The sequence below is a fragment of the Bos grunniens genome, chromosome 4 (assembly GCF_055505025.1).
Source record: "Bos grunniens cultivar Pamir isolate PY7600 chromosome 4, Bosgru_T2T1.0, whole genome shotgun sequence".
NCBI lineage: Eukaryota > Metazoa > Chordata > Mammalia > Artiodactyla > Bovidae > Bos > Bos grunniens.
Window position 1 is genome coordinate 110,854,599 of NC_141168.1, and position 23,458 is coordinate 110,878,056.

General features: G+C 40.0%; 2 protein-coding genes across 25 annotated transcripts in view; one reads left to right on the forward strand and one right to left on the reverse strand.

Annotated features, from left to right (window-relative positions):
- The first annotated feature begins 2,130 nt into the window (after positions 1-2,130).
- On the forward strand, positions 2,131-19,657 carry CYP51A1 (cytochrome P450 family 51 subfamily A member 1). 6 transcript variants are annotated; one of them, XM_086397979.1, is made up of 10 exons: positions 2,131-2,471; positions 4,822-4,920; positions 7,569-7,745; positions 8,969-9,095; positions 10,729-10,903; positions 11,782-11,901; positions 12,296-12,491; positions 13,886-13,981; positions 14,781-14,949; positions 18,359-19,657. In XM_086397979.1, exons 3-10 carry the CDS (start codon positions 7,593-7,595, stop codon positions 18,535-18,537), a joined length of 1,215 nt encoding a protein of 404 aa, XP_086254105.1. In that variant the 5' UTR covers positions 2,131-2,471; positions 4,822-4,920; positions 7,569-7,592; the 3' UTR covers positions 18,538-19,657. The 6 variants fall into 6 exon arrangements, with proteins under 6 accessions (XP_086254105.1, XP_086254107.1, XP_086254103.1 ...); XM_086397977.1 differs by lacking the exon at positions 2,131-2,471 and adding an exon at positions 2,694-3,003; XM_086397980.1 differs by lacking the exon at positions 2,131-2,471 and adding an exon at positions 2,694-2,858.
- A 2,419-nt stretch (positions 19,658-22,076) lies between these two features.
- Positions 22,077-23,458, reverse strand: part of AKAP9 (A-kinase anchoring protein 9) — a 168,288-nt gene continuing 166,906 nt past the window's right edge. For all 19 annotated transcript variants that reach the window (XM_086397964.1, XM_086397963.1, XM_086397968.1 and 16 more), the window contains one exon: positions 22,077-22,619. In XM_086397964.1, coding sequence (XP_086254090.1) covers positions 22,585-22,619 — 35 coding nt within the window. In that variant the 3' untranslated portion in view covers positions 22,077-22,584. The remainder of the gene's footprint in view (positions 22,620-23,458) is intronic.

Here is a 23,458-nt window from a genome sequence, read left to right on the forward strand (position 1 = left end):
CAGGGACAGGGGAGCCTGGTGGGCTGCCGTCTATGGGGCTGCACAGAGTTGGACACAACTGAAGTGACTTAGCAGCAGCAGCAGAGTTTGGTGCCACTTATCATCGGTTTGTGCTAAGGCCCCAGAAGTTCTATTTACTACTGATTTGACACCATACATGGAAAAACAGACTGGTTCCAAATAGGAAAAGGAGTACGTCAAGGCTGTATATTGTCACCTTGCTTATTTAACTTGTATGCAGAGTACATCATGAGAAACGCTGGGCTGGAGGAAGCACAAGCTGGAATCAGGATTGCCGACAGAAATATCAATAACCTCAGATATGCAGATGACACCACCCTGATGGCAGAAAGTGAGGAAGAATTGAAGAGCCTCTTGATTAAAGTGAAAGAAGACAGTGAAAAAGTTGGCTTAAAGCTCGACATTCAGAAAACGAAGATCATGGCATCCGGTCCCATCACCTCATGGCAAATAGATGGGGAAACAGTGGCTGATTTTATTTTTCTGGGCTCCAAAATCACTGCAGATGGTGACTGCAGCCATGAAATTAAAAGATTCTTACTCCTTGGAAGGAAAGTTATGACCAACCTAGATAGCATATTAAAAAGCAGAGACATTACTTTGCTAACAAAGGTCTGTCTAGTCAAGGCTATGGTTTTTCCAGTCATCATGTATGGATGTGAGAGTTGGACTGTGAAGAAAGCTCAGCGCCGAAGAATTGATGCTTTTGAACTGTGGTGTTGGAGAAGACTCTTGAGAGACCCTTGGACTGCAAGGAGATCCAACCAGTCCATCCTAAAGGAGATCAGTCCTGGGTGTTCATTGGAAGGACTGATGCTGAGGCTGAAACTCCAATACTTTGGCCACCTCATGTGAAGAGTTGACTCATTGGAAAAGACCCTGATGCTGGGAAGGACTTGGGGCAGGAGGAGAAGGGGATGACAGAGGATGAGATGGCTGGATGGCATCACCGACTCGATGGACATGGGTTTGGGTAGACTCCGGGAGTTGGTGATGGACAGGGAGGCCTGGCGTGCTTTGATTCATGGGGTCACAAAGAGTTGGACACGACTGAACGACTGAACTGAACTGACACCATCACTACAAATTCCAGCAGTAAAAAAGTAAATCACATATTATTATAAAGAGCTTTGACTTTGCAGACACCCCTGGGGTCCTGAGGATACCCAGAAGACCATGAACCACACTTTTTGAACAGCTATGAATCAGAATAAATGCAAAATATAAAAACCAGTTAAGACATGGTCCCTATTCTTTAGTTCATCTGGTAACAGAGGAAACTGATGAAGTCAACTGCAACACAGCTTTAGTGACAGGAGAAATGGTAGCTTTTGTGGCGGGTAGATTAAAAGACAAGGACTCGCGTCCAGTTAGCCTATGATTGTAGTAATGCAGACAAGCAATGCCCAGGGTCGACTCAAGGCAGTGGCAAGAATGGAGCAACTTTTAAGGTGGTGTAATTACAGGACTTGGTGACTGATGAGATGTCATGCGCAGCGCAGGAGGGCAGTTTGGTGGCTACTGGTGCCCTTCCTACAGACGCAGTACGGGAGGAGCAGGTTGGCCGCCAGGTGAGTGAAGATTTATGAGTTTACTTGGCGCTACTCATCTGATAGGAGCATCTGATCTCCAGACAGAGGAGTCAGAACAGGCAACTGGCTGTTTACTGCTCCTTCCACAGGGCCTCGCAGTTTTCTCATTCACTGCTGTATTCCCAGTGCCAAGCACAGCAGCCAGCTCTTAACGTTGACTGTATAAAGGAATCAATCTGGCCGGGGGCTGGTGACAGTTACCTAACAGGAGGGTTCCACTTGGCGGTCATTTTACACGCATGTTTATTTGAAACCACAAGCGTGGATGAGCTGAGGTTGCGTGTAACAGGAGAACCGAATTTCGTTTCAAAATCTGTCTGGTCCTAAACAGCCAGAATAAGTGGCGTTGTTGGGAAATATTGCCTCAAACAGGTCACGACGGCCTGTACCATAGATACCTAGCTTGCAAGATTTGCTTCTGTTAGACGTAGAACACCCAATAACCACGAGTTGTTACCTCTATCATTGCATATGAATACTGGCCTGGTTTTATTCGAGGTGAGATGGGAATGACCCCAGCGTCCCAACCTTCAGGGTGTATAAGGCGTCTTTCACAATCTCCCTTTATCGCGGATATTTGGAACTCTCCGACCGCCCGGGACGCGGCCCCCGAACGGGTTCAGGTGCGGCGCCTTTCAGAGCCCAGGAAGGGGGCGGCGCCCTAGCCACCCGCCCTGCTGACGCCACATAAGCCGAGATCACCTCAGCCGCGCGCTGTGCAATCACCGAACGCGCGCCGCCGCCGCTGCCACGCCGCAACCCTAGCCCTGAAATCCTTCCGCCCGTCCCATTACAGTGTTGTGTGCTGGCGCCCCGCACCCAGGACACACAGGCTCGGGTGGCCCGCGATTCTTAGAGGTGACCTCCTCTTAAGCCTATGTTTCTCTTCTGTCTCTGCACTCCCCGTGCCACAGGTGCAGCCTGCTTCTTCAGGGCCTCTCTCTCTCGGCGCAAGGAGACTTCGGCATTGGGCTGCTTTTAAGGGGCGTGGCCAGAGGCAGGTCCCGCCCTATTCTGTGACGTATAGGGTGGTGTGCGAAAGAGGCGGAGTTATAGGGGGTGGGGGGTGGGGCTGGGCTTAGTAGGAGACCTGCTGGCCCGGCCACCTCCTAACGCCCATCTGCCAGCTTCTGTTCCTCGGTGGATTCGGAGGAGCCGCGGCGACCTCGGCCTCCAGCGTCTCTGGCAAATTGACGCGGGGGTGGCGGCCGGGATAGTGATGCTGGACTTACTGCAGGCGAGCGGGTCAGTGCTGGGGCAGGCGATGGAGCAAGTAACGGGCGGCAACCTCGCATCCATGCTGCTCATCGCCTGCGCCTTCACGCTTAGTCTGGTCTACCTGTTCCGCCTCGCGGTTGGCCACCTGGCCCCACCACTGCCGACTGGGGCGGTACGTGCACCCCTGGGGGTTCTGGTGGAGGGGACGCTGAGACCAGGGCGACCGAAGAGCTAGCGAGGGGCTGGCACCGCTGTGGTGCCGGGAAGTGGCGGCGGGCACGCTGGAGGCTGGAGCTGGGAGGGAGTCGAGAGGCAGCAGCCCCGATTCTGGTTGCACGGGCGGTCGAGACTGCCCTGACCTTGCTGAGCTTGGTGCTGGGTGCCCTGATGTCGGTCGCGTGCCTCGTCCTCGTTGGGGTCGTGTTTGCTGCGACTGTGGTCTTAGTGATGCCTCTGTTGACCGAGGCACTATCGGTAGCCCTAATGGCCAGGGTCGGGGTGGCGGCTGTGGCCCTGAGCGTCCGGATGACGGTACTGGCCGCCGTAAGGGGTGTTTCAGCCCTGGTGGGGGCCCTGTTGGTGATGTTTGGGGCAGCTTCGGCCCTGGTGGTCGTCATCCTAGGTGGCTACCCTTGAGTGGTTCAGTGTTCTATGGGCTGTGTCGTTACCCCCAGTGCCGATTTTACATCACTATGGAGAGGAATGTGTTTAGTTTGGTAGAGTGAGCGTCATGAGTGTTGCAGGGACCTTCCTATGATGCTAATAAAATATCAGATTCTCTAACTTAGAGCCTTTACTGACCACTGGCTTCTATTTCCCAAATATATGTGATGAATGCGTTTTAGCCAAACCAAGTAGCATTGACAATAGAATACATTTTTTACTGACAGTGGAAATCACAAGTTTTTTTTTTTTTTTGACGAAGTAGTTTTTAAATGATTTTTGTTTGACCTCTTAACAGGCACGAGGCAGTTTTTTCCCCCCCTCCATGTGTGGTGTTTTTGAGGAAGTGTTATCTTTGGAAAGACAACTGTAGTATTTTAAGATTGTTGCTACTATTGTCCAAAGAGTGAGTTTGTAGGGCTCCTTTCTCTTTGAGACTACGAGGATATGAGGACTATTGTCCTTTTTCATAACTGCACGTTTGATTTCAGGAGACTTGATGCTGTAATCTGTGAGTCTCATTTTGGGGCATCTGAAGTACATTTTAAGCCAGCGTGGTCAGTGGTTCAGTCCTGTCAGACTCTGTAACCCCATGGACTATAGCCTGCCTGGCTCCTCTGTCCATGGAATTCTCCAGGCAAGAATACTGGAGTGGGTTGTCATTTCCTCCAGGTGATCTTCCCGCCCAGAACCTATGTCTCCTGCTTTGGCAGGTTGACTCTTTACCATTGAGCCATCTGGGAAGCCCAGAAGTACATTTTATAGTGAGTGCTAAAATGTTCCTGCTAGAACTGATTTTCTCTCTCATTAAAATCAGTGGATCTAGATCATTCCTTGAGAGAAGCATGATAATGTGTTCTGTTGACCGTAATGAGGAATGTAACATCTTAAACATTTCCCTTCTTTCCCTCAAGTTACTCTGTTTTTTTCCCATTGTGGGACTAAAGATTTAGGCAAGATTTGGGGACTAAAACTGTGAGTGGTAGTAGAAATAAGTGCTCAAGAAACCATAGTTTGAGTTTAGTGTTTTTTTTTTTTTTTACTTATGGTTAGGAAAGTTGCCTAGAGCCTAATTGCAGTACTGTGATGTTTGGTCATTTATCTTATACCAGGTTTTGAGTTTCTCTTCTTTTTCCCAAAGCTGCTCGGTCTAAGGTATTTGCGATTTACTTGTTGTGAAGTTACTTTTGGTGCTTCATCTTTTGGTAACTTCTTAATATTAAGGACAAGTTTCTTTCTTTCTTTGTTTTTGAATTGTGAAACTAAACTGAATGTCTTATAATAGGAAATGTAAACTCGAAGTTTTTTTGTTTGTTTTCTTTTGCAGAAAAGTCCACCATACATTGTCTCTCCAATTCCATTCCTTGGACATGCTATAGCATTTGGGAAAAGTCCAATTGAATTCCTAGAAGATGCATATGAGAAGGTAAGTGTTACAAATCATTAAAGGAAAAGAAATTAGTGCTTTTCCAATTTTCTTTTAAATGGTGGAATATTAAAAAAAATGTAATCTTATGCTTATCCCTAGTACAGGTAACAGATAAAATTGGAGTTTTTCTGGATTAAGAGCTGGAGGGGTCTTAGAGACCCTGTTATGTTCTCCTTTGTTCTAGGATTATCTCTGAGGAAATTTAGTTCTGGCAACTATGGTTTAAAAACCACTGGCCTCAATTTTGTATTCACTGATCACAGTTAACATGGATACTATTAATAATTGACCCTTTTTTTTTAACCATGCATCTGTGGAATTTTCTAAGCCCCTCGCATGTCCCTCCCCCTCCAGCAAGTTTCTGTACTTAGTTTCTGTTTCCACACCTCCTCACTTACTCTTTAGTCCACTCTAGTCTGTCTTTCAACCCCTTCACTAATGAGCACCATGTCCTAATGTAGTGCACTTAGCTGTATTTGTCAGTGATGACCACTCCCACCTTAGCTGTGGCTTCTCTCACTTTTTCTTCTGCTTCTGTGAATGCTGCTTTCCTAACTCATTTGTGGGCTCACGCTTGGCCATTTACTGTTGGGATTCACTGAGGTTTGGTCCTTGGCCTTTATTCTTTCCTACCTGATCTTGTCCCTACCTGCAGCTTCAGTTTTTAGCCACATGAAGTGAGAGTGTGAAAGTGTTAGTCTCTCAGTTGTGTCTGACTCTTTGTGACCCCGTGGACTGTAACCCACCAGCTTCCTCTGTCCATGGAATTACCCAGGCAAGAATACTGGAGTGGGTTGCCATTCCCTTCTCCAGGGGATCTTCCCAACCCAGGGGTTGAACCGCATCTCCTGCATTGCAGGTGGATTCTTTACCTCTGCACCACCTGGAAAGCCCAGCCAGATGTAAATGACACCCAAATTAAAGTCTCTGGTTCAGGTCTCTTCTTGGGCTTCAGACCTGGATATTCACCCCCCACATTATTTTTTCTTAGTTGTCCAAAGTCATCTGAAATCAAACATTTAAAAAATCTGACCCTTTGCTTTTTCTCTCTCTAATCCTGATGGTCCTTTCTGTTCACCTTCCTCATCATTGTTCTGCCAGTTTTGCAGTGTACCAGGAGCCTAGGATTCACTCTTGATACTTCCTGCTTCATCCATCAATTCATTCCCAAGCCTGCAGATTTTCTCTTCAAAATAATTCCATATCCTTCTGCTTCTGTCTCCACTGCCTCTCCATTACATTGTCCCGAGTGCTCATCATCAGGTTCCTGTAACAGGCTCGCTGGTCGTCTGGCTTTCCTTCAGCTCCTATCCCTCCCTCCTCTCCATCCAGGAGCCAGAGGGATCTTTCTTTTAAAATATGCACAGATTAGTATCTCTCCCATGCAGTTTAAGACCTTCCATCTCATTCCGTTGCTTGCAAGGATACAACTCCCTGAATGTGGCTGATAAGGCTCTGTATGGCCCCACTAGATAGACTCAACCCTCATCACATCCTTACCTTCTCTTTTACCTTTAGAACTCTGCGCGTGCTCTGCCATCAGGCTAACTACTATCCCTACCATGCTTTAGGTCTCAGCTCTGGTGTCTTTTTCTCTTTTTAGTCCCTTTTATCAGTTCTCTCATCGAAGAGTTGCTTTCCTTTGTCTAGTACTTGTCACATTTGTAATTTTACATTTGTTAATGCACTTATTCAATTGAGTTGCATCTATTTAAATAGACTGGAGTTTCTTGAGTCAGAGACAGTATTTTTGTTCATGACTGTATCCCCAGTAACTGAAATCTTTAATAGTAATCAGAAAACTGCAAAGCAAAGCATTTAGCACCTAACCAGATTAACAAAAAAATTAAAAATGAGATCATTCAGTGTTGGTGAGATAGTGGTAAGACTCATTTGTTGTTGCTAAGTCACTTCAGTCGTGTCTGACTCTGTGTGACCCCATAGACGGCAGCCCAGCAGGCTCCCCCATCCCTGGGATTCTCCAGGCAAGAACAGTGGAGTGGGTTGCCATTTTCTTCTTCAATGCATGAAAGTGAAAAGTGAAAGGGAAGTCGCTCAGTCGTGTCTGACTCTTTGCAACCCCATGGGCTGCAGCCCACCAGGCTCCTCTGTCCGTGGGATTTTCCAGGCAAGAGTACTGGAATGGGGTGCCATCTAACATAACAGCTATGGAAAGTCACTAATTAAAAACTAGGTGGTAAGACTCATAACTAAATAAAATTCTGGTATCTCCACATAGCAATAACTTTAGGAAAGGTCATATTCTTTGGCTACTCCTGTAAAGTTACTTTTAATCAAAGGGAAAAAATATCTATATTCTCAGAGATATTCATTACATAATTGTCTATAATAAATAAAAAATGGACACATCAACCATAGAAAGAACAGTTAATATGATGTCTGTGAAAGATAGAAAATATTTTCAATATAAGGAGTGAAAAAAGCAGAATAGAAAGTTTTATTTATATTTTATTTGGAACTGGATGAACATAATTATACATTTGGACAAAGACGGGGGGAAGAATTGCATTAAGGTTTGTGAATGTTTTGATCTTCAACAATGTATTATTTTATTATTTAAGATGAGTGTCTTAGTGCTTGCAGATTTTCTGGTAACATCACTGTGGGTACTTTTCTCTCTTCAGTATGGACCTGTATTTAGTTTTACCATGGTGGGAAAGACGTTTACCTACCTGCTGGGGAGTGAGGCTGCTGCACTGCTTTTTAATAGTAAAAATGAAGACTTGAATGCCGAGGAAGTCTACAGTCGTCTGACGACACCTGTGTTTGGGAAGGGAGTTGCCTATGATGTGCCTAATACAGTAGGTGACGCGGTTAGCTTGAAGAAAGACAAATCTGCACTATACAATTTATAGCTAGTAGTGTAAGCTGTATTGCTAAAGTAGAGAAGAGATTATTCCTTGCCTCAAAGCTCTGAAGAATCAGGAGGCACTTATAAGAAGGAAAACCAAGGGTAGCTGACAGAGAATGGGTATTTTGCTTTATAGCTGCTGGTGTGGACTAAACAAACAATTTTAAAGGGCTACCTGTGCAAAGCAATATTAATAGAATCAATGAGAACTTAGCGTGTTAGCATTTGATTTGAGGTAGTAAGAAGGAAAAACTCATTTCATTAGAAGGGCTTCCTATTAATACTTTCCCACCTCCTACCTGAAATTCTAGGATGAGAGTTCTTCTGAGCTAGATGTTGTTGGTTTTAGAAGTTTGTGTGATTTCTTTGCTCCCCCGAAGGCAAATATTTAAGTACTGCAACTTGGTATAAAATGCATCCAATAATTAGCTTAATTACTTGGTGCAGGCTCCGGCTATCAATGTACCATGCATTACCCAGTACTCTAGTGTAGCAGCTAAGAATTGACATTCAGTGTTGCTTCTGGGGATTGAGGAGGTATGGAGGAATGAACAGCTCTCCTTAAGACCAAAAGCGAAAGCCTAGGTTAATCCCTCTGGTTGGATATATAAAATAAATAAAAAATATAAAATAAACCAAAGGGTTTATTTTAGAACTTCCCCAAAGGGTATATTGTCTTAGTGTGAATTTATTCCCACTGTATTACATTCTAATTAAACTTTTGGAAGATAGTGTGAGTGAGGAATGATATTTGTTTGGGAATAAATGGTAGAATATGTGAAAGAGGATAAAAATACTAGCAAAGCATAATGGACCTTTGGGAGATTGTGTTGGCATCTGGGTTGGGTTGGAAGACTAGAATATAATGGAATAGGAGGAGGCAGCCTTGGAGTTAAGAGTGGGGAAAGCATGTATGTATTAGGAAGGAAGGCCAGAAGTGGGGTTCCTAATTTATCATTTGAATTGGACCTGCATAGCATGTGTCTACTACATATTACTTCAGATATATGCATGAAGTTTTATCTGGTGTGGTGAAGAAAATTATTTTCTCTTTAATTTCAATTTTTTGGAAGACTGCTTTCTTTGTGTATTAAAGAGTTATAATAACCCAAATGAGTCTCATGGTAAAACAGAACTGTGTTTTAATACTTGTATACCCTTAATATTTTGAAGGTTTTCTTGGAGCAGAAGAAAATGTTGAAAAGTGGTCTTAATATAGCCCACTTTAGACAGCACGTGTCTATAATTGAAAAAGAAACAAAAGAATACTTTAAAAGTTGGGGAGAAAGTGGAGAAAAAAGTAAGCACAATGTTTTGGTTTTTCATTTGTCCTAATATGTCTACTTTTCTGTGACTAGAAATTTTAACAATGTGTGTGTGTATGTGTGTGTAAAGAGCAAACTACAGCACGTGTAAAACCACCTTGGATGCATGCATGCCGAATCGCTTCAGTCGTGTCTGACTCTTTGCCACCCCGTGGACTGTAGCCCATCAGGCTCCTCTGTCCAAGTGATTCTCCAGGCAAGAACACTGGAGTGGGTTGCCATGCCCTCTTCCGGGGGATCTTCCTGATCCATGGATTGAATCCACACCTATTAATGTCTCCTGCATTGGCAGGCAGGCTCTTTACCACTTATGCTACCTGGGAAGCAAAACCACCTTATATTTAATGAAATGAACACGTTATGGAGTTAAAAGACTTGAGCGGAAGTAATTATTGTTGCTCACTTAGCAAAATCTTAAAATATTTTAATTAATGTGCATATTGTTTAGCTCAATTACATAAAAATGATTCATGATTGAATTTTGAAATAAACCAAATGTAAAACTTACATTCAAAGTCATTTTAAGATAATATATAAAATAAAAAAATTTGCCCTCCATGTCAGCAACTTGAAGTCTAAAAGATTAAATTATATATGTAATACATTATTTTTCTAATGTTGTATGGGAATGATTTATTTCAACAAAAATGTAAGTTTAAATACATAAGCTTGCTGTACTACCAAAAGAGCGATTTTAGCTGTTCCCAATAGAAATTTAAAAAACAACGTTATTATGTGCTTTCTTGCATTATGTAGGGAATATATTGAATGTAACATAACTTTCTTTGGACTCTGTGAATCCAGTTTTTATACTGGATTGCAATTAAGTGTTGCCATCGAAACCATTGCCATAGCCCTAGCAGGAAGCAACATCTGTCTACAGGGCAGTAAGACTACTATGTAGATCATCACATTCTAGATCTAGTCTTCAGCTTCTTTAAAAGGTCCAGGAACCTGGTTGTATTTAACAGACCTAAATTTTATGTGACATACTTGCTATTCTATGAGAAGCTGATGTATAAATGAGAATGCTAACTGAGTAAGTACAAGTGAGATGCAATTATGGGACAAAGAACAGCATAATATTTGCTGCACTTCTCTTTATTGGCAGTCTAACTGGAAAGCCAAATGACAACTAGAAGTTCGTTTGGTGAGCATGGAATCAAAGAACAGGATATCGACTGGGTAATTGTTGTGGCTTTTACAGTGTCATCCAGGTGTGCTTACCTGATGCATCCGTCTCTAATGTTTGCATATACAAGATGGTGATTAGTTTTCTTTTAAGACTTTTTCAAGACTTCAGTTTTTTTTTCCTCACTTATTAATTTCCCACTTTTATCTTTTTGAGATGAAGGGCTCATGAGTCTGAGTGAGGTTTTAGTTACCTCCGTGGCATCTATCTTGGCTATCCAAAGAGGTGGGCTGCCTTTGGTTTCTCTTTATTGTAGCCTGTCTACAGGCATTTTTCGATGGTGTGAAAAGGATCTTGTTGGCTAACAAGTTAAATTTTTATTCTCATTTCCTTCATAGTACTTTTGCGTCTCTAAGAAAACAACATTTCAAAAGAATTTTGGGCAATAGTAATGGGAATGATCTTTTTCCCTCTAGATTTGTTTGAAGCTCTTTCTGAGCTCATCATTTTAACAGCCAGCCATTGTTTACATGGAAAGGAAATCAGAAGTCAACTCAACGAGAAGGTGGCACAACTGTATGCGGATTTGGATGGAGGTTTTAGCCATGCAGCCTGGCTTTTGCCAGGCTGGCTCCCTCTGCCTAGTTTCAGGTATGGACGAAGAGACGATGCTCGGTCATTTCACTGTGTGTTTAATTACCGTACTATTGGTTTGCTTTGCATTAACAAAAATAAAAATTAAATATAGAAGCAAATTGGGGGGTTATGAGCCTCCCTTCTTCTGTAAGAATTCAACATTTTTTTTACATAGTGAGCTCATTTAAGGTTAAGTTTCAGTTTTAGAAAGGTTAATTTGACTGTCCTGATACTTTAAAACCCACATGTCCCACATATTCCGTGTACTCCGGAAAGTTCCTGAACTCTACCTAGAAGTGATGCAGCTTTCTAAGCACTTGAAAGTATTTGACTAATTTGTAGTTTATTGTGAAGTTTCTGTGCTTTGAAGTATCCATACCTTTCTTTGTCTCCTTGTCAGCCTGTTGTGATCTCCTTAAGAGCAAGGATCATCTGTGATACAGAGAAACACTGCTCACGGGACTTGACATGTAGCTTAGTGTTTTGCCTATTAGTAGCCTTTATTGATTCATTTCTGTTCAAGTGAGGAATAGGAGTTACTCAAATTTGAAATCCTATAGAAGAACCAGAGTGAGTCTGTCCACTTCAAGAATTAACTTGCTTAAAATTGGAATTTCCTGTTAATATAAAGGTGTATTTCTGCTTTCTTTTAAAATGGAAAATGGTTGTAAAGGAGTAATCATTTGAGTTTTCAGTTACAACATAGGTAGTATGTTCAGAATCAGGGATAAGTATGTTATAACACATTTCCTGTCCTTAAGGACCTTAGAAATTCCTAACAATATAAGATTTTCATGGATTCTTTTTTTTTCCCTCTTGGTTCTGAGTTTTGTCAATTGATGCCTGAAAGTATTGCTTACTTTTTAAAAGTCATCTTCATGTTTGAATTACAGACGCAGGGACAGAGCTCATCGGGAGATCAAGAATATTTTCTACAAGGCAATCCAGAAACGCAGAGAGTCAGGAGAAAAAATTGATGACATTCTCCAAACTTTACTAGAGTCTACTTACAAGTAAGAGCTCTTCAGATCACATATTAAACTGAAGCAGGAAATTCCACATTAAAAGCATAGTTAAATATTATGTACATTTAAAAAGTAAAAATACTGGCAAAAATTAGTAGATATGACCTTTGAACTTCTTAAATGGATGAGACATAAATTACTGGGATCCTGTGCCTTACTGGAATTTAGTACTGTGCATGTGAAAAGTTTGCTAGTAAACTGCAATGAAGTCTTTGTAATCAATGTCATATTTTTTATTGGCCTCTCTTCTCTAAAGGGGAAAAAAAAATTTGGACTTGTGATGGGTAAATGCAAGAGAAGAAATGAACTAATTTTTATGTAAAGGTTGGGGCATGAAGTGCACCTGCAAATGTTAAATTTGTGTGTGTGGTCCATTCTGTAGGGATGGGCGTCCTCTGACGGATGATGAAGTAGCAGGCATGCTTATTGGACTGCTCTTGGCAGGGCAGCATACTTCTTCAACTACCAGTGCCTGGATGGGCTTCTTTTTGGCCAGAGACAAAACACTTCAAGAAAAATGTTTCTTAGAACAGAAAACAGTCTGTGGTGAGAATCTGCCTCCTCTGACTTATGACCAGGTTTGTGGGATTTTCAGTTCCATTGCTGCTTATGATACTGAGTGTGTGTGGCTGATTGTTAAAGGGGACAATTTGGGATCTTCTATATACTATAGATTAAATTGATTAATTTTAGAAAATTCATCATAGCCTCCCCTGAAATGTCCTAATCCTAGATCTGTTTGCTGGTATTTTGTTGAGGACTTTTGGACAATATTCACAGGGGATAGTGGGCTATAGTTTTATTGTTATGTATTTGACAGATTTTGGTGTCAGGGTATATTATTGGTTCTCAGAGAAGGAGTTTGGAAGTGTTCCCTCCTCTTTTTCCTTTTAGGAAGGCTTTGTGAAGGACTGGTATTACTGCTTTCTTAAATGTCTGGTAGTATTAACCAGTGAAGCCATCTAGGCCTGTGCTTTCTTTGTGGGTAGTTTTTGATTACTAATTCAATGTCTTCACTTTTTACAAATCTGTTCAATTTCTTTTTGAGTTAGTTTTTGGCAGTTTGTGTCTTTCTAGGAATTTGTTTCATCTAGGTTATCTAATTTGTTGGCAAACAGTTAAAGTATTCTCTTGTCATTCTTTTCTATTAGGTCAATAGTGATGTCTCCTTTTAATTCCTGATTTTAGTAATTTTTAAAGTGATAGCTAATTACATAATTAATCCACCTATTAAAGTATATAATCTACTGGTTTTTAAAAGTATTTTCAGAATTGTGAAACCATCATCAGAGTTTCATTTGAAAATGTTTACACCACTTCCAAAAGAGGGCCATGAGCAGTCCATTTCCCCTGCCTCTAGCAACCACTAATCTATATTTTGTCTCTTTGTATTTGCCTATTTGGACATTTCATATGAATGGGATCATACAGTATGTGGTCTCTTGTGACTAGCTTCTTTCAGTTAGCATGTTTTCAAGATTAATCCATGTTGTAGCATATATCAGTACTTTAGAGGACAGCCTAGCATCAGGAGAGTTTGCTTACGTGCCATTTGGAGCTGGTAAGATGATTACACTTCATATTTGAATAGTTTGTTCTGGTAACATATTTGTTACCGTATTTGTAGCCATCGTGTGGCTATACCACTTTTATTAACCTCTTCATCAGTTGATTGACATTTGGATTGTTTCCACCTTTAGGATACTATGAATAATGCTGCTATAAACATTTGTGTACAGGTTTTGAAAAAGCTGAAATTGATGATTTTAGCTAATGTTTTCATGTTTTCGATGGGTAAATTTTTGCAGGTCCTTACCATGCCATTCGTTAGAGTGATCTGTTATCATGCCTTTTTCTTTGCTGACCATGGACAGTAATAAAACTGTTTTTATTCAGCTACTCTGAACTTGTTTGTATCCTCTTGCAGTATGCTTAAATGTTTGTAAAACCTGGAAAATTTTTCTCTTTTTAGCTCAAGGATCTCAATTTACTTGATCGCTGTATAAAAGAAACATTAAGACTTCGACCTCCTATAATGACCATGATGAGACTGGCCAAAACTCCTCTGGTGAGTCTCCTGGCTAGAGCTTTTCCTCTGTGGCCCCAAGTTGTATTTATCAAAAAGAAATAGTGTAATATCAAAGAGAATTTTTAAAAACGTAGAATAATCACTTGTACATAATTTTCAATTTTACCTATTCTAGATATATAGATATTTTTACATAATTGCAGGCAGTATACATGCTCACCCGATCTCCCTACAATTAGGGCTTTTACAATGGAAGTGTGTTTTGTCCTTGTTTTTTTAAAATAACATATATGTTGTTATAAGTAATTGTAACTGTGGAACTGTGTAAATTGGATTGTGAAAGGCTTCTTGAAATCCTATCCCCAGCCCCATGGCATTATGATTTTTTAAAATTTGTGTATATCCTTCCAGCCCAATGTTGTGTCATATGGAAATTATCTTAAGTTAAAATAATTTTTAATTGGCCTGTCTACTGCTGCTGCTGCTAAGTCGCTTCAGTCGTGTCCAACTCTGTGCGACCCCATGATGGCAGCCCATCAGGCTCCGCCGTCCCTGGGATTCTCCAGGCAAGAACTCTGGAGTGGGTTGCCATTTCCTTCTCCAACGCATGAAAGTGAAAAGTGAAAGTGAAGTTGCTCAGTCGTGTCCAACTCTTAGCAACCCCATGGACTGGAGCCCACCAGGCTCCTCCGTCCATGGGATTTTCCAGGCAAGGCCTGTCTACTAGCCAGTTTTAAAACATATGTATATTTCATGTATACTAGTGCTTTATTATACAATGACCTGATTATTGGGTAGAGCATTTTAAGGTTATGAAATGTGTTGCTTTCACCTGCAGACTGTGGCAGGGTACACCATTCCTCCAGGACACCAGGTGTGTGTGTCTCCTACTGTCAATCAGAGACTTAAAGACTCATGGGTAGAGCGTCTGGACTTCAATCCTGACCGCTACTTAGAGGACAGCCCAGCATCAGGAGAGAAGTTTGCTTACGTGCCATTTGGAGCTGGTAAGATGATTACACTTCATATTTGAATAGTTAGTTCTGGTAACATATTTGTTAACTAATCCATGTGAATTTTATTTACAAATATCTTCCCCTTTTCTTATGGGGACATGCCTGCAGACATTTGTTAGGAATGTAACCTTTGCAGGTTGGAAGAAATATTTCATTTGTACTAAAGAAAATAGTTCTGTGAATCCTTATATAGTGTTCTATTGCCTTTCGTAACCCATCTAATTTTATAGTTCTGATTTTTGTAGTCTACCCTGTTTTCCCTTATCATGCTATTTAAAGCTCTTTGTGAATTCTGTTCTTAAAGAACCGTTGAAGTTAGCACACCATTTGGGCATTCAAGCTAAATATGCTGAGATAATCAGCATTTCAGAAAACAGTAATGGCACAGAAGCTTTTCTGGATTGTTAGTGAGCTTTTTGGTTCTTTGTCTATGTATTCTTATAATGTTCTTTAAATTTGGACAGTAGTCATGTATGGATGTGAGAGTTGGACTATAAAGAAAGCTGAGCGCCTAAGAATTGATGCTTTTGAACTGTGGTGTTGGAGAAGACTCTTGAGTCCCTTGGACTGCAACTAGATCCAACCAGTCCATCCTAAAGGAAATCAGTCCTGAATATTCATTGGAAGGACTGACGCTGAAGCTGAAACTCCAATCCTTTGGCCACCTGATGCAAGAACCGACTCATTGGAAAAGACCCTGATGCTGGGAAAGATTGAAGGCAGGAGGAGAAGGGGATGACAGAGGATGAGATGGTTGGATGGCATCACCAACTCAATGGACATGAATTTGAGTAAGCTCCGGGAGTTGGTAATGGACAGGGAGGCCTGGCGTGCTGCAGTCCATGGGGTTGCAAAGAATCAGACACGACTGAGTGACTTAACTGAAGTTTGGACAGGTAGTGCGTAAGTGTGCACACCTATGCATTTCGATTAAGATCCTAAAATAATGCAGGCTGACTGCTGTTCCTCCAGTAATTCCTCTAGTCATTGGCACTTTGTACAGATTAAACTGTATTCTACGACTTACTTGATTTTTCCAAAAAGACCATTTAAGTGCCATGACTTGTTTATCATTCGTCACACCTTTTCCTCACATAAATCAAAGTATAAAGTCCTTTGGAAACTTTTGATCTTGATAACTATTTACTAAAGAAATTCAAAAATGGTATACCATATACATAACATAGAAGAGTCAGATTGTTCAAGCGGTTGGAAGGGGCATTAGTTATCAAGCCCAAATTCTGCCCCAAAGAGGAACCATTTCTAAACTGACACTTACCTGGCTTCTGTCTGGGGTTAGTGCAGACCCCACTGGTGAAGGGCTCAGGTCCCCCACCACTTCAGATGCCATTTACAAGTGCAGGTTGGTACCTGTTCTAACCAACTGGCTGTGAACTCGAGGTTCTCTAGACCCCTTCTTTGAGCTTCCATAATTTGTTAGAATAGCTCGCAGAACTCCAAAAAGTTTGCTTACTGACTGCTGGTTTTAGTCAGTTCAGTTCAGTCGCTCTGTCGTGTCTGACTCTTCGCGACCCCATGGACTGCAGCACGCCAGGCTTCCCCATCCATCACCAACTCCTGGAGTTTACTCAAACTCATGTCCATCGAGTCAGTGATGCCATCCAATCATCTCATCCTCTGTCATCCCCTTCTCCTCCTGCCTTCAATATTTCCCAGCACCAGGGTCTTTTTGCATCAGGTGGCCAAAGTATTGGAGTTTCAGCTTCAGCATTAGTCCTTCCAATGAATATTTCAGGACTGATTTCCTTTAGGATGGACTGGTTGGATCTTCTTGCAGTCAAGGGACTCTCAAGAGTCTTCTCCAACACCACAGTTCAAAAGCATCATTCTTCGGCGCTCAGCTTTCTTTATAGTCCAACTCTCACATCCGTACATGACTACTGGAAAAACAATAGCTTTGACTAGATCGAACTCTGTCGGCAAAGTAATGTCTCTGTTTTTTAATATGCTGCCTAGGTTGGTCATAACTTTTCTTCCAAGTAGCAAGTATCTTTTAATTTCATGGCTGTAGTCACCATCTGCAGTGATTTTGGAGCCCCCCAAAATAAAGTCTGTCACTGTTTCCATTGTTTCCCCATCTGTTTGCCATGAAGTATGGGACCAGATGCCATGATCTTAGTTTTCTGAATGTTGAGCTTTAAGCCAACTTTTTCACTCTCCCTTTCACTTTCATCAAGAGGCTCTTTAGTTCCTCTTCACTTTCTGCCGTAAGGGTGGTGTCATCTGCATATCTGAGGTTATTGATATTTCTCCTGGCAATCTTGATTCCAGCTTGTGCTTCATCCAGCCCAGGGTTTCTCATGATGAACTCTGCGTATAAGTTAAATAAGCAGGATAACAATATATAGCCTTGACATACTCCTTTCCTGATTTGGAACCAGTCTGTTGTTCCATGTCCAATTCTCACTGTTGCTTCTTGACCTGCATACAGATTTCTCAGGAGGCAGGTCAGGTGGACTGCTGGTTTACTGCACAAGTATACAACTCAGGAATAGCCTGACAGAAGAGAAGCACAGAGCAAAGCAGAAGGAAGGGGTACACAGCTGCATGCCCTCTCTGGGTGTGCCACCCCACCCCCAAAAGTCACCTCATTTGCAAATTCAAGTTGTGCTTGAAGGGGGCTTGTTATGAATAACAAAAGGCTCTTTTCTTCTTTGAACTTTATTGCTCTCTTCACTTAAGAAATTCCAGTGGTTTGAGGAACTGTGTGCCAAGAATGGAAGACTAAATACATATTTATTACAAATCACATTATCAGAGGTTATGATGCCTTTAGTAATGAAGTCAGATTTGAAGTCTTAGGTCCTGCAACATGGTTCTTCTCTTTCAAGATTGCTTTGGAGATCTAGTCCTTTGCATTTCTCTCTGCATTTTAGAATCAGCTTATCAGTTTTTATATGTATATGACCCTTTACATTTTGATGTGTTGCTATTTTCAGTATATTAAATTCCTTTTCCATTATCATTTGAAATGGCATTTAAAGTTTTGATTGGCAGGTTCATATTATTAACTTTTAACTATGGGTCTCTTGGGAGAGATGTTCTGAATGTTCTAGTGTATCTCCAAACTTGATCACCACTGTGTGTTTCAAACGTTACATATATTTAACCTAGATAGATACTAGGTTTCCGGAAAAAACAATTGGAAAAATCATTGTATAATACCCCTGGTGCTGTTTCTCCTAACAGACATTAAAAATCTCTTGGGCTTTTTATGGTTACTTACATTGTTATGAAAAGAATATGTCTCTTTACTATAGTATCTGTGTATCTGTTTTTCACCTTTAATTAACCGTAGATAAACAACTTTTATTTCTCCAGACTCAAGGAGATAAGAAAGAATTTCAACCGTTATAGAAACTTCTTTTTTCTTTTATAGGGCGTCATCGTTGCATTGGGGAGAATTTTGCCTATGTTCAAATCAAGACAATTTGGTCCACTATGCTTCGTTTATATGAATTTGATCTCATTGATGGGTATTTTCCCACTGTGAATTATACAACTATGATTCACACCCCTGAAAAACCCATCATCAGATACAAACGAAGATCAAAATGAAAAGGCAGCAAGGGACTAAAATGTGAACATCACTGGAAAACGCAAAAGCGTCGAAGAGAATGAAGTTTATGAAACCACTCCCAGTATACTTGGTTTTTTGTTTGTAATTTTAAACAAGTTTATTTAAGCTTATGGGTTTTATGTATTCAGTGCCATCAAATCCAGTGGCATTTCAGAAATTTCCTAATAGTTTTATGATGGGTACTTCATATGCTCTCTTTAAGGAAATCAAGCTCATTAGTTTGGGGGTGAGGATCTTTGGTAACTGTCAGATTCTAAATGACACAATTTCCAGGTGTGAAGAGCATACATAGCTCTTGGCAAGAAAGTTCAGAGTATTCAGATCTTGTACTAGATCTCCAAGTACAAAAACCCAGTGAAATATCTGGAAGCCTTAGGTTATTCATTCATTTATTGGGCAGTGTATGTATATGTAAGGATGGGTGGGGAGGGAATAAACTCACATTTAAAGCCTTAGATAAAAGAGAATCCTATTGTTTTGATATGATGATATTTAGCAATGATGGAGCTATATTGTAGGAAAATATAACCTTTAAATAGCTGGAAGCACTGTCCATAGCAAACAGATTTCTGACAATGACTAATTATATTTCCTAAAAAATAATTAATACAAAAGACTGCTCGTGTGACTGGACCTAATTACTGAATATCACATATTTAACTGCCTGATAAATTTGTATCTGGGTCCACATAGTTCCATCTGTGTGGAAATCCAAAATAAAGTCCTTGAAGGATAAGTTTTGTTCTCTTTGGCCCAAGGTGATTTCCATTTCCTCTCTAGAATCTAATCAGGGGTTTTTGTGATTAGTTCTGTTAATTTAGGTTAACAAGCTTTTTTTTTTTCCTTGTTAAATACAAAACCTGACATCAGGAACTGTGGCTTTAAGACAAGGGTAATCCAGTGCAGGGTTTCTTGGGAGTGTATCTCACTAGTCAAATTCTATGAAGCCTGTGTTCAAGAATCAACTCAAATTATAAATGGAGATGCAACTGTATATTACAGCTCTGTTTACAAGGTTAGCGGTCTCATGTTAAGCTATTTGTGAGGCAAAAATCTGTGTTGCTGAGTTTTTCACATTAAATTATCTTTGAGAATATAGTCTGTATTCATAAATTGTGAAATGTGTGGTTCGATGAGAAAAATTCAGGAATCTAGAAACTAGGATGTAAAAAAAAGTGCCATCTTTATTTGTACTAATTTCAAACCATATTTTCTTTATTCATAAATTTAAGTAACCACATTAGTATTAGCAGTATCCATGATTCTGCAAACAGAAATCAGATACTTTTCATATCACATTATAGATGTCTTATAACTTTTATCACTATGAAATTATGGTATTATAAGTCTGTTAAATCTTCTTTCTTTACTCACCACAAAAATTTTTTAAAGTTTGAGTATGTCTATATAATTGGTTCCCTTGCAATCCTATATACTGTATGTTTTTAAAAACAGTATTCTGGGGACTCCCCTGGCAGTCTAGTGTTCAAGACCTCACCTTCCAGTGCAGGGGGTGCAGGCTGGACCCCTGGTCGGGAGCTAAGTTCCCACATGCCTCGGGGCCAAAAGACCAAAACATAAACCAGAAACAACACTGTAATAAATTGACAAAGATTTTAAAAATGGTCCACATCCAAAAAGCATTATTTTGAGAAGGGATCCATAGTTTAATGAGATTGCTAGAAAGGTTCATGGCACAAAAAAAACTGTGGTAAGGCTGGTTCATGTTTAGTGAATAGTTATAAGATTTAACAAAATTTAGTTTTCAACTACAGTAGACTAATTATTGAGAAGCATTAACAAGTCTGACTGTGGAGGCCTAATGTTATAAGGATGCTGATGGGGAAACAATGGGAGTGAAACTGATCAGAATACCTACTCACTCTTTTCTCATTCTTAGAGTGGAATTACCTTGAATAGAAAGCTGTGCTTAGCTAAAAAAAAGTTTTACCCATGAGCTCCCCTCTTCAACTGTTTTAGAATACATTTGTATTCTAGAACACTTTATTGGGACTTAGCTGCTAATATGGAAGATTTAGGTAATTTGAAATTTCCAAGAATGTAGATTGCCTGTTTGTCTTGGTATAAATTGTAAACTATCTAATGTTAAGACAAAACCCTCATATGGATTAATCACAAAAATACCCCCTTGGGTTCTAAACGACACTGTATGTAGACTTAAAGTTGATACAAAGGGACACAGGAAGACTCTTCCTCCATGTGGGGAAAGAATAATCCCGGTAATATTTAATTCTAAAATTAGGACAACTTTCGGAATCTCTAAATCCTACATATTTGAGATAAATAATAAGGTGATATATACTACCATAGGCCAAATGCTTGTGTCTCTCCAGGTTTGTATTTTGAAAGTGAACCCCCAATTTGTTGGTATTTGAGTGGGGAAGGTGATGAGGTCAAGGGGGTGGAGCTCTCACGAGTGGGATTAGTGCCCTCATAAGAGAAACTTTAGAGATTACCCTTGCCCCTCTGCCATATGAGGACACAGAAAATAAGTCTACGAAATTAGGAAAACAGACTCTCACCAGATAGCAAATCTGCTGGTGCTTTGATCTTGGACTTTCTAGCCTTCAGAACTGTGAGAGATAAATTTCTATTGTTGAATAAACCACCCAGGCTATGGTATTTTGTTATAGCAGCCTGGAGAGACTAAGATAAGCACTGAAAACTAAGGCTCGTTAAAAATGAAGAAGGTTCTTTTTGGCCCCACCTTGGAGCTTGCAGGGTCTTAGTTCTCTCAGTGAAAGCATTGAGAAAAAATAAAACAACATAAAAATGGGCTTTAAAAAAGAAGTGAGATCCTAGTATTTATGGAAAAACACAGAAGAGCATTTCTATAGCTTTGAGGCTAGAGATGCTTTATTGATTTTCAATTTTTAAAGTCAAGCTATGGACAAAAACATAGCAGATATGGTGCTGATTGTAAGATACATGGAGATATTAACACCTTTGACACTATGATAGGGAAGTTTGGCTTCAGGAGATTTCAGGGGAAGGTGAGGGGGGAACATTAATATCCTCACCTTTTGAACTGGAAAACCAAAAGTTACTATGAAAACTTGATGAAGAAAAGAAACGGAGAGGTTTAAGATAGTCTCTAAAGTTATAAAAGAAAATCACAGAAGACAAAAAAAAATTTGCTATAATATTGATACTGAAAGGAAAGGAAGCCCAGTGGTAGAAAATTCAAGGTTAACTGTCTTATTGGAAAGTCAATAGACCATACTGAGTAAAATATATCGGGAGCTGGTATGTCCGGAACTAAAGGTACTAGCACATACTGCAGCTGTTTAATTGTTGTCTATCAAAAGAATTAAAAATATCAAAAACTATCCTTGAGTCTATGGTTGGAGCAGGAAGGACGGGGCAACATTAGCTTTGCATCCTAAGCTCTTGTGAACATTATAATTTGTAGAAGTGAGCATGTGCTGTAAATATAATTTTAATAAAAACGTAATAAAATGTTAATTATACAAAAATGAAGAAGGTTCAAATACAGTGTAGTTAAAACGGTGAAGTCATTTTTATTTCAGTACTTGACAAAATACCCCATAAAATTCAAAACTTCTACCATTATACAAAAATAGGTCTCTACAAGTGATATTATCTGTCTTCATCACCAGTAGCAAATATATTAGGCAGAAACATGTAACTTCAGTAGCCTTATAAGAAAAGTGCAGGACACCTCAAGCTACACATTCAACTGTATCATAATGCCAAAAGTTTAATCTTTTCACCCATTAGATAAATAACACAATGTTTATAATTTAATCATTTAAATTAGCATTCCACAAATATACATGTAATTGAATGATTATTGTGCATGAATACATACACAGTGCTTATATGTACAAATTCCAGTTTTTGTGTGCTGGCAAGGGCTTTGTATACAATCATAAGCTGTGTTCGCATTGGTCCCATTGAATATCCACAATACAAAAGCACAAAAGAACCATTGATTTACAAAAGGAAATCTGTTTAAAATCAATTCATGATGTTTCAAAGGATTATCTTCTCATGCCAGCATGAAACTGAGTTGAACCTATAAGACAGGAACAGGATAGTTCAATGATTTCAGATCAGATTGTGACTTAGACTAACTAGTTCATGATGGGCAGAAGATTATTCCCTATCATTAAAAAAAAATGCTTTGTTTTCTCCTAAAGAAGTTTTATTCAAACTTGATTTTTTTAAAAGGAAATTTTGAATATATATATTCAAAAGCATCTGTATCTGTCTCCGTAACATGCTAAGTGAGATTAACATTAAGATTTTCTGTAAAGTGCCCTGCGGGCTGAATGTTCTATAGAACATTTCACTCTTCAACATCTTGTGAAATTTAGATGCTCAGACCAACAAAGTCCAGCTATGATAATAAAAGTTTCCTATAGCAACAAGTTGTTTGAGTTAGACAATTTCTTGTATGAAGAGAGAAACTACTAAAAACAACTGGTGATGAGTCCTATCTATTTTGTAGGAATAGCAGAAAAAAGGGTCTCTAATAATAGTTATATATATATATATAATATGTGCGTGTCTGTGTGTATGAAAGTTGACTTAAAGGTCATTAAATTGAAGTGATTTAAAACCTTTGAATCAGGAATGAACTGAAAAGAGGGAAAGAGGTTTTTCTCACAATCCACTTCTAAGAATGAAATTTTTTGTGTGTTTTTGAAGAGAAATAAAAGGTCATCCTTACAGTCTTTGGACCGGGATGGGTTCCTCGGATCATACACAAAAGCACAAGGTCGGAACAGAGATTATAGCCGCACTAAGTGACTACAGAACCTGTGTCTTCCTCTCGCCTCCCTATGCCTTATCTGCATGCGCAGAAGCAATTGCTTTGGAACAAGTCCTCCAGCAGTCTCTGGAAGCTTCAGA

Coding starts and splice junctions, on each gene's coding strand:
- CYP51A1 (XM_086397977.1), top strand. CDS start 2,833: ATGCTGGACTTACTGCAGGCGAGCGGGTCAGTGCTGGGGCAGGCGATG. Junction 10,904..11,781: donor CTCCCTCTGCCTAGTTTCAG/GTATGGACGAAG, acceptor TTTGAATTACAG/ACGCAGGGACAGAGCTCATC. Junction 11,902..12,295: donor TTACTAGAGTCTACTTACAA/GTAAGAGCTCTT, acceptor TCCATTCTGTAG/GGATGGGCGTCCTCTGACGG.